The sequence below is a fragment of the Salmo salar genome, chromosome 01 (genome assembly GCF_965601325.2).
Source record: "Salmo salar chromosome 01, fSalSal1, whole genome shotgun sequence".
NCBI classification, from domain to species: Eukaryota; Metazoa; Chordata; class Actinopteri; order Salmoniformes; family Salmonidae; genus Salmo; species Salmo salar.
In genome coordinates, this window is record NC_138291.1 from 174,864,409 (window position 1) to 174,879,968 (window position 15,560).

The 15,560-nt window shown below is 40.4% G+C and overlaps 1 protein-coding gene across 1 annotated transcript; it reads left to right on the forward strand.

Annotated features, from left to right (window-relative positions):
• Positions 1-4,109: 4,109 nt before the first annotated feature.
• Positions 4,110-12,875, forward strand: reep5 (receptor accessory protein 5). The gene is given in 5 exon segments (NM_001140957.2): positions 4,110-4,325; positions 4,654-4,747; positions 6,749-6,887; positions 9,493-9,661; positions 12,820-12,875. Coding segments are annotated over 5 exon segments (585 nt in total). The 5' UTR covers positions 4,110-4,198.
• The last annotated feature ends 2,685 nt before the right edge of the window (positions 12,876-15,560 follow it).

Below are 15,560 nucleotides of genomic sequence, written 5' to 3' on the forward strand. Positions count from 1 at the left end.
GTTGAGTAGGTGGTACCTTATTAGGCTGAATGATGGCCTGTCAAAATATTCTAACCAATCACGACACACAATAACTCGAGCTAAATTTATTAAGTTTGGTTGACAAAACAAGGAAACGGTAAGCAAAGATATTCGAGCAAGATTATAAAAAAGACAACTAGACATTATTGAGGAAGAGGCGAGGCCTGTGTAGCTATGTAAATTACATTTTATACGCGGACATCCAATGGCAATATAACACTTTTTCATTAGCAGTAATCACAATAAATAACATGCGATATCCTTGGCCACAATTATATTATTAAAGCAATAAGATAAACTTGTTATTGTAATAAAATATATAGAATATTGTTATACGTGCCCTTATAAGTTATTATATTGTATATCTTCTGTTGTGAGAGGCAAGCGACCTGTGAAAGCACTAAACCATTATACAGCTACAACCATTTATTCAGTCTACTGCCCTCGTCTAAATGTGTGGATATTAATAGTTGTTTAATTCAATAAAATAGACTAAATTAACCTCTCATTTGTGACAGTAATTTGAAATGTGGATGCTCTTTTAGGATATGAATGTCAGAATGTCAGTGAACCCTAGGATTGACCATTTTGAATGAACATGCATATGAATAAAATAAAACAAATATTAGGTTATATGACATTATATATGACATTATAAATATTTTGTGTTTTCATAGGCTGACATATTAATGTGTAGGCATATTAAATGTTTCATAAAGGAGATTTGTGTGACTGGGCTGTAGCAGAAAAATATATCATATCAAAAAATGGTCAAAGGCTCCAGCCACCCAAGTCATAGCCTGTTATCTCTGCTACCACACGGCAAGCGATACCGATGCACCAAGTCTGGAAAAAACAGGACCCTGAACAGCTTCTACCCTCAAGCCATAAGACTACTAAATAGTTAGTTAAATAGTTAACCAATAACTACCCGGACTTTCTTCATTTACTCTTTTTGCACTAACTCTTTTGACTCATCACATAGTGCACTGTAACAGCAGTTTATCTATCCTGTTGCCTAGTAACGTCATCCCTACTTATATGTACATACAGTAACAATCAAACATTTGGACACACTTACTAATTCAAGTTTAAAAAAAAATATTACAATTGGGGTTCTTTTTTCATTTTTTAAACAACTAATTTAATAATGTCTGTTAAATTATTTGAATTCCAATTTGTTTGTTTTTTCCCCCCCTGCGAGCTCAATGCACACATTGCACAGTTTCTCTAGAGCTACACTACCAGTCAAAAGTTTTAGAACACCTACTCATTCAAGGGTTTTTATTTGTACTATTAACTACATGGTAGAATAATAGTGAAGACATCAAAACTATGAAATAACACATATGGAATCATGTAGTAACCAAAAAAAAGTGTTAAAAAAATCAAAATACATTTTATATTTGAGATTCTTCAAATAGCCACCCTTTGCCTTGACAGCTTTGCACACTCTTGGCATTCTCTCAACCAGCTTCATGAGGTAGTCACCTGGAATGCATTTCAATTAACAGGTGTGCCATGTTAAAAGTTAATTTGTGGAATTTCTTTCCTTCTTAATGCATTTGAGCCAATCAGTTGTGTTGTGACAAGGTAGGGGTGGTATACAGAAGATAACCCTATTATGGCAAGAACAGCTCAAATAAGCAAAGAGAAACAACAGTCCATCATTACTTTAAGACATGAAGGTCAGTCAATAGGGAAAATTTCAAGAACTTTGAAAGTTTCTTCAAGTGCAGACACAAAAACCATTAAGCGCTATGATGAAACTGGCTCTCGTGAAGACCGCCACAGGAAAGGAAGATCCGGAGTTACCTCTGCTGCAGAGGATTCATTAGAGTTAACTGCACCTCAAATTGCAGCCCAAATAAATGCTTCACAGGGTTTAAGTAACAGACACATCTCAACATCAACTGTTCAGAGACTGCGTGAATCAGGCCTTCATGGTCTAATTCCTGCAAAGAAACCACTACTAAAGGACACCAATAAGAAGAAGAGACTTTATTGGACCAAGAAACACGAGCAATGGACATTAGACCGGTGGAAATCTGTCCTTTGGTCTGATGAGTCCATATTTGAGATTTTTGGTTCCAACTGCCGTGTCTTTGTGAGATGCAGAGCAGGTGATTGGATGATCTCCTTATGTGTGATTCACAGCCAAGAGTGTGCAAAGTTGTCATCAAGGCAAAGGGTGGCTACTTTGAAGAATCTCAAATATATTTTGATTTGTTTAACACGTCTTGGTTACTGCATGATTCCAATATGTGTTATTTCATTGTTTTGATGTCTTCACTATTATTCTACAATGTAGAAAATAGTAAAAATAAAGAAAAACCCTTGAATGAATAGGTGTCCAAACTTTTGACTGGTACAATATATACCTCAATTACCTCGTACGTACCCCTGCACATCGACTCGATACTGGCATAGCACTTACACAAATGACTGATGATTGGCTGAGAGAAATTGATGATAAAATGATTGTGGGGGCTGTCTTGATTGCCTTCAGTGCAGCTTTTGACATTATCGATCATAGTCTGCTGCTGGAAAAACGTATGTGTTATGGCTTTACACCCCCTGCTATAATGTCTAACAGAACACAGAGGGTGTTCTTTAATGGAAGCCTATCAAATATAATCCAGTTAGAATCAGGAATTCCCCAGGGTAGCTGTTTAGGCCCCTTGCTATTTTCAATATTTACTAACGACATGCCACTGACTTTGAGTAAAGCCAGAGTGTCTATGTATGCGGATGACTCAACACTATACACGTCAGCTACTACAGCGAATGAAATGACTGCAACACTCAACAAAGAACTGCAGTTTGTTTCAGAGTGGGTGGCAAGGAATAAGTTATCCCTAAATATTTCTAAAATTAAAAGCATTGTATTCAGAACAAAACACTCAAACCCTAAACCTCAACTAAATGTTGTAATAAATTATGTGGAAATTGAGCAAGTTGAGATGACTAAACTGCTTGGAGTAACCCTAGATTGTAAACTGTCATGGTTAAAACATATTGATACAGTAGTTGCTAAGACGGGGAGAAGTCTGTCTATAATAAAGCGATGCTCTGCCTTCTTAACAACACTATCAGCAAGGCTGGTCCTACAGGCCCTAGTTGTGTCGCACCTTGACTACTGTTCAGTCGTGTGGTCAGGTGCCACAAAAAAATACTTAGGAAAATTGCAATTGGCTCAGAACAGGGCAGCATGGCTGGCCCTTGCATGTACACAGAGAGCTAATGTTAATAATATGCATGTCAGTCTCTCCTGGCTGAAATTGGAGGAGAGATTGACTTCATCACTACTTTTATTTTTGAGAGGTATTGACATGTTGAATGCACTGAGCTGTCTGTCTAAACTACTGGCACACAACTCGGACACCCATGCATACCCCACAAGACATGCCACAAGAGGTCTCTTCACAGTCCCCAAGTCCAGAACAGACTATGGGAGGCACACAGTACTACATAGAGCCATGACTACATGGAACTCTATTCCACATCAAGTAACTGAAGCAAGCAGTAAAATTAGATTTAAAAAACAGATTAAAAAAAACACCTTATGGAACAGCGGGGACTGTGAAGCAACACAAACGTTGGCACAGACACATGCATACACACAAGATAACATATGCACTATACATACACATGGATTTTGTACTGTAGATATGTGGTAGTGGTGGAGTAGGGGCCTGAGGGCACACAGTATGTTGTGAAATCTGTGAATGTATGGGATATTTTTTTTAATTGTATAAACTGCCTTAATTTTGCTGGACCCCGGGAAGAGTAGCTGATAATGGGGATCCATAATAAATACAAATATAAAAGTTATCGTTTGCCATTGTGTATTTATTGCTTGTTATTCTTTTTCTATTATATATATATTTTTTTTTATCTCTCTCTGCATTGTTGGAAAGGCCCTATAATTAAGCATGTCACGTTAAGTCTACGCCTGTTGTTTACGAAGCATGTGACAAATAAAATTTGATTTTATACAATTTAGCATTGTCATCAAAGTATTGGGTGTGGCTGTAGACATATTGCAGTGACGTTTCGTTCAGTGAGCTTCTGGCCGTGCTTCCATTCATTTACTCTGAACAGCGAGAAGAAGCAGGATAGAGTTGCATGGGTGTCGCAGTTCAATAGCCAACCAGCACCATACAACACGAACATCATGGCAGCCATGGTACAGGACATAAAAGAAAGATTCGACAAGTTTCTTCATGAAAAGAATATCATGACCGATGCATTGGCAAAGATCGAAGCTAAAACTGGAGTAAACAGGGCCTATATCGCAATCGGTAAGTATTTTGCTGTTATGAGATGGCGGGGGGAAGCACAAGGGATCTATTTATTGAAAAGAAAATGAGGGTATGCTGTAAGAGTTCTGGTAACACAGCCTGCATCGGTCGTGGCACAGTTTGTTCTCTTGACAAATAACGTTAAGTCAATATTCTGATCAAATAAATTGTTGTACGTTTTGATGGGCTTTGTCATAATACAATACGTTTCCATATGAGCATACTGTACACCATTTTTATTTTTTACTAGATGATATTTAGACAATCACTTATATTAATGGATGACATTTGTAGCCTATAGGCTAATAAACATGTTATTATCTTGCAGTTGTCGTCATCATTCTCGCAATTTACCTGGTTATTGGGTATGGAGCCTCCCTACTGTGCAACCTCATCGGATTTGCTTATCCAGCCTACATATCGTAAGTTTTTTTTTTCTTCCTCTCATTAATTGGTCATTTAGGATAGCAGTCCAAATATAAAATTGTTGCTGCCCTGTTCTCAGCAAAAACAAGAAATGAATTGCGTCATATTTGACCCACCCTAGCCTGTTCCTCACACGCACGCCCAATAGCATAAACACAACATCACTATGCTATCTCAACATTTCCCACAGAAAACAAGGCCCAACGGGGAATCAATCACCCACGTTGCACGGAGAGAGCCTATTTGATTTAGTGAATAATTTTAAACACATTTTGCTTGATGGGTGTTACCCATGTAGTCCTACAGTAGCCCATGTTGAAGAAGAATGTCTGGGTCCAAAGGGCATGTTTACCTTACTATCAGCTTGAGAGTCAGGATTCTTTGAATGGCACTGGTAAAGTACTCGGCAATATGCCAGTAGCATCTTACTACAAGTTGTTACATAATAACTAAGGTCCAATTGTAGACAATTTTGTCTGCAGGTCGGGTGTGTGTTTGATATCACCTTTAAAAAAACTAGAGTCGATGTTCGCGCCTCCGCGGAAATCTTATTAGCACAATACAAAAATCCCCATAAGAATCTGTCAATTTAAACTGTTTTTTTTTTTTTGCATTGGTGGCGGCTCAATCCATCGCATCCGCCAACGTTGCACTTCCGTGTCTGCGGTGAAAGGTGGTAGAGCTAGAGCGGTGTTTGTCAGACCATGAGACATCCCGGAAATCTCTCTCAAAATCGTCTGTAACGTCCGAACGATTTGGCCTATAGGACAGACACTAAAGAACAAACTTTCTTTTTTTTGGAGGGGGGCAGCGGACTATCAGTTCCATGTAGTGAATGCGTTTGTATGGGCTAAAATAATTATTCAAATATTTAAATATAATTTTATTATACATTAAGGGGTCTTAAAATTCCAAATCAAATACCAAAATGATCCTTGTATGACCTTCTTAAAACAATTCCATATAGCTTAGTAGAACCCCCCCTCCCAGGGGCTTAGACTGTTATGGGTTAATGGCATCTTTCATAAGGTAGTAATGTATGGTTTCCTGTGTCTACAGTTGCGTAAAATACTTTGATAGTGCAGCAATATGCCATAGCCGTAATCCTATGAAATGTATTGCCATTTGATTGACTTGCTACTTTGTGTTGTGGTTCCGCTCTCTATTGTGCAAAAACCGTTTAAACATTAAAATGTCACAATCTAACACTTTTTTTTGGTGTGGATGATCTAGTCAAACTCATCTATGAATGATATCAAATCACTCCTTGGGGTGAGGAGATCACATTTTCTCCCAGACACACTTACCGTACAGCAGTCTATGGATCTGCAATGAGGACAATATTTCAGTTATTCAACATGTAGGCCCAAATGTGGGCAAAGCAGTCATGATATTGTCGAGGCTACTGCTCTTGTGGAGTGTTGCAAGAGACTGGGCAATTAGCACAGAGAGGAAAATCCAGATGCGCATGATTAACCACAAAATGCAAGTGACTCAGTCATTTCAGTTGGTCCCAACCACAGTTGCTCCTTGTGATTAACTCTGCATGTCTGGACAAAGTTCAACTGAACTCTGACATATAGTGTTATCCTCGTACAACAAGTTATATTATTAAATTCATAACTTGTTTAGATATGGATGAGTTTACAAACGTCAGCACATAGTGAAACAATACAAATGCTTTTCAAAGATAAAATGGAACATTCAGTCTTATTTGGCATGCAAAACATTGACACAAGACTCACAATTTGCTCTGAACTCCCACTCGTGACTCAAAATATTACCATGGAAACCTAGTTGCCAGGCCGTATGGTATCTATTATGTTCTTTAGCCTGTAGCTTGACAGCCTGGCTATTCTTTCCCAAATATAAAATCAATGCGAATTCGTGTTTGTGTTATGAAATCTGCTCAGTGTGTTCATGTCATCTTGCATAATACTTTGCCATTATGCTTTTAGGCGTCCTGTCGCTAACATGGACTTATCCTTTAATTGCAGGATCAAAGCCATTGAGAGTGTAACCAAAGATGATGACACAAAATGGCTGACCTACTGGGTGGTGTATGGGGTGTTCAGCGTGGCAGAGTTCTTTGCTGACATCTTCCTGTCCTGGTTCCCATTTTACTACATGGGAAAGGTAATGCATACTGGTGTTTGTCCTTAACCTCAAGGTCCTGAAGTACAGTGGTTTCCTAATCTTTGATACTATTTGATGAGATTAACATTGAGGGCATGATGTGCAGTGCACATACACCGTTCCCTCATTTGTTAAACTGTCCTGCTATTGTGAAACCTTCTGCACACAGTTGCCAACATCCAAACACACCCCATAGTTAAATAATAGGCTGAAATATTTTCAACTTCAAAAGGTGTGAATTCTGAAAATAAATCACACTTACAGTGCCCTCAGAAAGTATTCACACCCCTTGACCTTTTCCACATTTTGTTGTTAGGAATTAAAATGGGATTAAAGTGGGATTAAAATGTATTTAATTGTCATTTTGTCTACGATCTACACAAAACTAATGTCAAAGTAGAAGAACAATGTTAAAATGTGTAAAACAATGAAGAAAAAAATGTGCAGTTCTTTTTTTTGTTTTAAATTACTAATTTACTGATGTCTGTTCAATAATTTGAATTCCAATTTGTTAGTTCAAGCTCAATGCACACAATGCACAGTTTCTCTAGAGCTACACTACCGGTCAATAGTTTTAGAACACATACTTTTTCTTTAGTTTGACTATTTATACATAGTAGAATAATAGTGAAGACACCAAAACTATGAAATAACACATATGGAATCATGTAGTAACCAAAAAAGTGCTAAACAAATTAAATTTGAAATTCTTCAAATAGCCACCCTTTGCCTTGATGACAGCTTTGCACACTCTTGGCATTCTCTTAACCAACTTAATGAGGTAGTCACCTGGAATGCATTTCAATTAACAGGTGTGCCTTGTTAAAAGTTAATTTGTGGAATTTCTTTCTTTCTTAATGCGTTTGAGCCAATCAGTTGTGTTGTGACAAGGTATGGGGTGGTATACAGAAGATGGCCCTATTTGGTAAAAGACCAAGTCCGTATTATGGCATGAACAGCTCCAATAAACAATGAGAAATGACAGTCCATCATTACTTTAAGACATGAAGGTCAGTTGATCTGGAAAATTTCAAGAATTTTTGAAAGTTTCTTCAAGTGCAGTCTCAAAAACCATCCAAGCGCTATGATGAAACTGTCTCGCATGAGGACCGCCACAGGAATGGAAGACCCTGAGTTACCTCTGCTGCAGAGGATAAGAGTTACCAGCCTCTGAAATTGCAGCCCAAATAAATGTTTCAGAGTTCAAGTAACAGACACATCTCAACATCCAACTGTTCAGAGGAGAACAGGCCTTTTATGGTCAGATTGCTGCAAAGAAACCACTACTACAAGACACCAATAAGAAGAAGAGACTTGCTTGGGCCAAGAAACACGCGCAATAGACATTAGACCGGTGGAAATTTGTCCTTTTATCTGGAGTCCAAATTGGAGATTTTTGGTTCCAACCGCCGTGTCTTTGTGGGACGCAGTGTGGGTGAATGGATTATCTCCGCATGTGTATTTCCCACCGTTAAGCAATGGACATTAGGTGTTATGGTGCTCTTAAGAGCTTTCCCCACCTGGATTGCGCAACAATTGCCCATTTATTCTATTCAGAATGCTTCAAGCTCTGTCAAATTGGTTGTTGATCATTGCTAGATAACCTTTTGCAGGTCTTGCCACATGTAACTTGGCCACTCAGGAACATTCACTGTCTTCTTGGTAAGCAACTCCAGGTTAGATTTGGCCTTGTATTTTAGGTTTGTCCGGCTGAAATTTGAATTCATCTCCCAGTGTCTGGTGGAAAGCAGACTGAAGTAGGTTTTCCTCTGGGATTTTGCCTGTGCTTAGCTCCATTCAGTGTTTTTTTTATTTTTATTTTTTATTTTTTTAAACTCCCCCAGTTCTTAACGATTATAACATGATGCAGTTACCACTATCCTTGAAAATATGGAGAGTGGTACTCCGTAATGTGTTGCATTGGATTTTCCCCAAACATAAGTTAGCATTTAGGACAGAAAGTGAATTGCTTTGCCACATTTATTGCATTATTACTTTTCCTTGTTAGGAAGGACGCCTGTATCTTTGTATTGATACACATAAAAAAAATTCTAAACACAGTTCATGCAACTTATTATGTGACTTGTTAAGCAAATTTTTACTCCTGAACTTTATTTAGGCTTTCCATATCAAAGGGTTTGAATACTTATTGACTCCAGACATTAGCTTTTCATTTGTAATTCATTTGTAAACATTTCTACATAGTTCCACTTTGACGTTATGGGGTATTGTGTTTAGGCCAGTGACGACAATCTATTTAATCAGTTTTAAATTCCAGCTGTAACACACCAACATTTAGAAAAACTCCAGGGGTGAAATACTTTCTGAAGGCACAGTAGCTCATCGTTAAGTTATTAAAAGCATGTTAAATCATAACATTATATTGACTCGATTCAATAACTTAATCTCCTTCCTTAATCTACATCCATCATGTGCTGGTATGAAGCAGATGTCCTTATTTCCTTCCCATCTAAATCTCCATGGCAACGGAGCTCATGCCCGCCAGCTTGTGTAATTTGCTAGAGCACTTACTCAGAGACTTTATTCTTGGCGGCGTTTCCTGGAAGCATTGGGTGAGAACGTTCTTTTGTTTGTTTCCCCTCAGTGTGCCTTCTTGGTGTGGTGCATGGCTCCAACTCCTTCTAACGGTTCCATCCAGATATACACGCGGATCATCCGCCCCATCTTCCTCAAGCACGAGGCTAAGATTGACAACATAGCCAAGGACCTCAAGGGCAAGGCGGCAGAGGCTGCAGACAAGTTCAAAGATGAAGGTAGGCACACCTAGCATTTGTTTTCAATGTCTCTCTGAAGTACAGTGAATCCTTTTTAAAACCGTCTCTGCTTTTGCCCTTTTGAATCTTATCTTTACCATTTTAAAGGATGAAATATGCAGCATCTGCTCTTTGAAAGTAGCTGACGGTGATGCCTTTTGCTCTAACACGGTCACCACTGATAAATCCATGATAATCTAAAATTTCAATAAGCATTTCTCTATGGCTGGCCATGTCTTCCTCCTGGCTACTCCAACCCCGGCCAACAGCTCCGCCCCCCGCAGCCACCCCCTCGAACCTCCCCAGCTTCTCCTTCACCCAAATCCAGATAGCAGATGTTCTGAAAGAGCTGCAAAACCTGGACCCATACAAATCAGCTGGGCTAGACAATCTGGACCCTCTCTAAAACTATCCTCCGCCATTGTTGCAATCCCTATTACCAGCCTGTTCAACCTCTCTTTCGTATCGTCCGAGATCCCTAAAGATTGGAAAACTGCCGCGGTCATCCCCCTCTTCAAAGGGGGAGACACTCTAGAGCCAAACTGCTATAGACCTATATCCATCCTGCCCTGCCTCTCTAAAGTCTTCGAAAGCAAAGTTAATAAACAGATCACTGACCATTTCGAATCCCACCGTACCTTCTCCGCTGTGCAATCCGGTTTCCGAGCCGGTAACGGGTGCACCTCAGCCACGCTCAAGGTACTAAACGATATCATAACCGCCATCGATAAAAGACAGTACTGTGCAGCCGTCTTCATCGACCTGGCCAAGGCTTTCGACTCTGTCAATCACCGTATTCTTATCGGCAGACTCAATAGCCTTGGTTTCTCTAATGACTGCCTCGCCTGGTTCACCAACTACTTTGCAGACAGAGTTCAGTTTGTCAAATCGGAGGGCATGTTGTCCGGACCTCGCAGTCTATGGGGGTGCCACAGGGTTCAATTCTCGCGCCGACTCTTTTCTTTTTTCTTTTTTTTTCTTTTTTTTACCCCATTTTTCTCCCCAATTTCGTGGTATCCAATTGGTAGTTACAGTCTTGTCTCATCGCTGCAACTCCCGTACGGACTCGGGAGAGGCGAAGGTCGAGAGCCATGCGTCCTCCAAAACACAACCCAACCTAGCCGCACTGCTTCTTGACACAACGCACATCCAACCCGGAAGCCAGCCGCACCAATGTGTCAGAGGAAACACCGTACACCTGGCAACCTGGTCAGCGTGCACTGCACCCGGCCCGCCACAGGAGTCGCTAGTGTGTGATGAGACAAGGATATCCCTGCCGGCCAAACCCTCCCTAACCCGGACGACGCTTGGGCAATTGTGTGCAGCCGTCTTCATCGACGTCGCCCCATGGACCTCCCGGTCGCGGCCGGCCACGACAGAGCCTGGGCTCGAACCCAGAATCTCTGGTGGCACAGCTAGCACTGCGATACAGTGCCTTAGACCACTGCGCCACCCGGGAGGCTCGGGCCGACTCTTTTCTCTGTATATATCAATGATGTCGCTCTTGTTGCGGGTGATTCCCTGATCCACCTCTACGCAGACGACACCATTCTGTATACTTCTGGCCCTTCCTTGGACACTGTGCTAACTAACCTCCAAACAAGCTTCAATGCCATACAACACTCCTTCCGTGGCCTCCAACTGCTCTTCAACGCTAGTAAAACCAAATGCATGCTTTAACCGTTCACTGCCCGCACCCGCCCGCCCGACTAGCATCACTACCCTGGACGGTTCTGACCTAGAATATGTGGACAACTATAAATACCTAGGTGTCTGGTTAGACTGTAAACTCTCCTTCCAGACTCATATTAAACATCTCCAATCCAAAATCAAATCTAGCATTGGCTTTCTATTTCGCAACAAAGCCTCCTTCACTCACACCACCAAACTTAACCAAGTAAAACTGACTATCCTACCGATCCTCGACTTCGGTGATGTCATCTACAAAATAGCTTCCAATACTCTACTCAGCAAACTGGATGCAGTCTATCACAGTGCCATCCGTTTTGTTACCAAATCACCTTATACCACCCACCACTGCGACTTGTATGCTCTAGTCGGCTGGCCCTCGCTACATATTCGTCGCCAGACCCACTGGCTCCAGGTCATCTATAAGTCTATGCTAGGTAAAGCTCCGCCTTATCTCAGCTCACTGGTCACGATAACAACACCCACCCGTAGCACACGTTCCAGCAGATATATCTCACTGATCATCCCCAAAGCCAACACCTCATTTGGCCGCCTTTCCTTCCAGTTTTCTGCTGCCAGTGACTGGAACGATTTGCAAAAATCGCTGAAGCTGGAGATTTATATTTCCCTCGCCAACTTTTAACATCAGCTATCTGAGCAGCTAACCGATCACTGCAGCTGTACATAGTCCATCTGTAAATAGCCCACCTAATCTACCTACCTCATCCCCATACTGTTTTTATTTACTTTTCTGCTCTTTTGCACACCAGTATCTCTACTTGCACATCGTCATCTGCTCATTTATCACTCCAGTGTTAATCTGCTAAATTGTAATTCTTCGCTACTATGGCCTATTCATTGCCTACCTCCTCGTGCCTTTTGCACACACTGTATATTGACTTTCTTTTTTTCTACTGTGTCATTGACTTATTTATTGTGTTATTGGCTTGTTTATTGTTTATTCCATGTGTAACTCTGTGTTGTCTGTGTCACACTGCTTTGCTTTATCTTGGCCAGGTCGCAGTTGTAAATGAGAACTTGTTCTCAACTAGCCTACCTGGTTAAATAAAGGTGAAATAAAAAAAACAGGTTTTGAGGAATGGTTCAGACAGTTTTCAGAAATGTAACACGTTTTCTTCATTGCATTATTGAGGAACGGTGAACCTGTCACATTGACAGATTTTAAGTGGCCATTGTTGATATATCCAATTTTAAAAGGTCAGCATCACATTAATTGAAATGCTCCGGTCTTGACCATTCATTTTTCATTGTCAAATTGTCTGTGTGACTGCTTCTGACAGACAGATTGACGGTGTTGTTGAGGTAGGCCTCTTGATAGGCAGACGGTGTTGAGGTAGGTCTCTTGACACACAGATAGCGTTGTTGAGGTAGGCCTCTTGACAGACCGACAGGCAGAGTTGTTTAGTTTATGCCTCTTACGTCTAAAGTGTAATGTTTTTGTTCCACAGCGAAGAAAGCGACGGCGAACATAATGTGGGAGGAGGGGATGAAGAAGGACTCCTAAAGGCGCCACGAGGACAAAGTTCCCAAAGTTCAACAGCATTGTCATCTCTGGAGTGGACTGTGTTACACAGCTCAATCAATGTTGCCTTGGATTTTTTTTTATTGTTTATTATTTTATAAATTATCTGAAGGATAGCATCTTGGTCTTGCACAGTTTGTCTGTAAAAAAAAACAAAAAAACACAGCGATTAGATGGTCACGTATCCAAGAGTGATGTAAAACCGTTTGAAACCTTTAACTTGTTTGCGTACCTTTAGGCTGTAATGAGCCAGTGATGTTGTTTCCCCTCCTGCTACGCTTTAAGAACCCAAATAAAAATAAAAATAAACTTGCTGTTATTTCTCCATTGTTTCTCTCCCTCATTATGTATGGCTTATGGTCTTTTTTACAATGTTATTTTTGGCAGAGAGGTTGACGTGTACTAGACCAAAAGCTAACATTTTGGCTGGATTTACTGTTTTGATTTGCATACCTGAACCTCCCCTGTAAATTGGGGCCTGCTTATAGAAGAAAGATACTGATAGATGAACTTTACTGTTCAACTTTCAATGGAAAAGGATTGATTTGCTGATACAAAATCCAACCTAATAAAATGCACAAACACACAAGGCTGGCAGCAGCACAGACTCAGCTGCAGATCAGCATCGCTGGGGCAATTGTAGGGGTTAAGTGACTTGCTCAAGGGCACATCGGCAGTGAATAGTACCTGGGAACAGAGATCAGCAGCCATCTGTTGCCAGGTTAGTTCCCGTTTATGTAGCCCGGTCCAGAGGGGTATACTACAAAGCAAGTTAACGTTGACTAACAACCAGAAAGAACCATTTATTTTCTGGTTCATAAAGCTAGACTTAGATATGTGTTTTTGGTTGTTGAATTAAGTAGATGATGCCAATTTCAAGCATATCCTTCTAAACAAAACTTTCTAAATAGGCAAGTTAGCAGGCTAACTCATTGATCCTGTTTTGACATATACCCCTCTGGGCTTGAAGCAGAAACCTTCCCATGTATCCTTTGGCAACACGATAGACTGATATGAGTGAGGAACAATTGATGTACATCCATGATCAATAATGGAACCTTTTTTATGTTTAATTGGGTAGAGATGCAGAGGTGAAAGGTAGATGAGAGTGCTGAACTCATGCTGGCAGCGTCGCATGAGATGCCAGAATATTCAGTGGTAGAAAAAGTACCCAATTGTCATACTTGAGTAAAGGTATAGATACCTTAAATGTTACTCTAGTAAAAGTGAAAGTCACCCAGTAAAATACTACTTGAGTAAAAGTATTTGGTTGTAAATATACTTAAGTATCAAAAGTAAATGTAATTGCTAAAATATACTCAAGTATCAAAAGTATAAATCATTACAAATTCCTTATATTAGGCAAGGCAGACGGACCCATTTTTGTTTTGAAAAGTACGGATAACCAGGGGCACACTCCAACTTACAAAATATGTATTTGTGTTTAGTGAGTCTGCCAGATCAGAGGCAGTACGGATGACCACGTGTTCTCTGTTTGATCAGAGGCAGTAGGGATTGTTTTATTTAACTATGCAAGTCAGATAAGAACAAATTATTTACAATGACAGCCTACTGGGGAACAGTGGGTTAACTACCTTGTTCAGGGGCAGAACGACAGATCTTTAACTTGTCAGCTCTGGGATTCAATCCAGCAACCTTTCGGTTACTGGCCCAACGCTCTAACCACTAGGCTACCTGCCACCCCCCAGGGCTGTTCTCTGTTTAGTGAGTCTGATCAGAGGCAGTAGGGATGACCAAGGATGTTCTCTGTTTAGTGAGTCTGTCAGATCAGAAGCAGTAGGGATGACCAGGGATGTTCTCTTGATAAGTGTATGAATTGGATCATGTTCCTGTCTTGCTAACCATTCAGTAGTTTTGAATGTCAGGGAAAATGTACTGAGCAAAAAGTACATTATTTTCTTTAGGAATGTAGTGAAAGTAAAAGTTGCAAAAATATAAATAGTAAAGATATCTAAAAAAAAATAAAAAATACTGAAGTACTACTTAAGTATTTTTACTTAAGTACTTTACACCACTGAGAATATTGAGTGTTCTCTCCCTCCCTCCACTTTATTTCACACGTACCTGAAGGCCTGGCGCTGTGTTCAATGATTGTCAACAAGAAACCATTACCAGGTAACCAGTATCATATTCGGGAAATATTTTTTACAGCATGATATCAGTGCAACATTGCAGATGTCCTGGTTGTGCATGAAATGAAGGGTGAAAGGAAGCCTACTCGGTGTTGGGGACCGTGGGAGGGGTCATTGTAACGTGGTGCATTGGTGTGAGCAGCAGCACCTATCTCCATGGTTACTGATAGAGGCGTGATGAAGTCAGTGGTTTTCTCTCTCGCTTGACGTGCAACCTGACTTGTCATTTTTCTGTGCCTTGTTGGGAATTGTATGCAGATAGTATTAATCCTTTACCATCTGAGAACTGCTCTAACGCAATCAACCAGTGTATGAATTGGATCGTGTTCCTGTCCTGCTAATCATTCACATGTAATGGGTACTTTTGAGTGTCAGGGAAAATGCGGATCTAGTGTAGCTGTAGCAGTTAAACTTTAGTACGCTGCTTTCCATCTTGTCGACACGAACACACTTTTCAGAATGTAACTATACTTTTTCAAACGTTATCCTCGTCGCCATTGTTCAAACCTACACT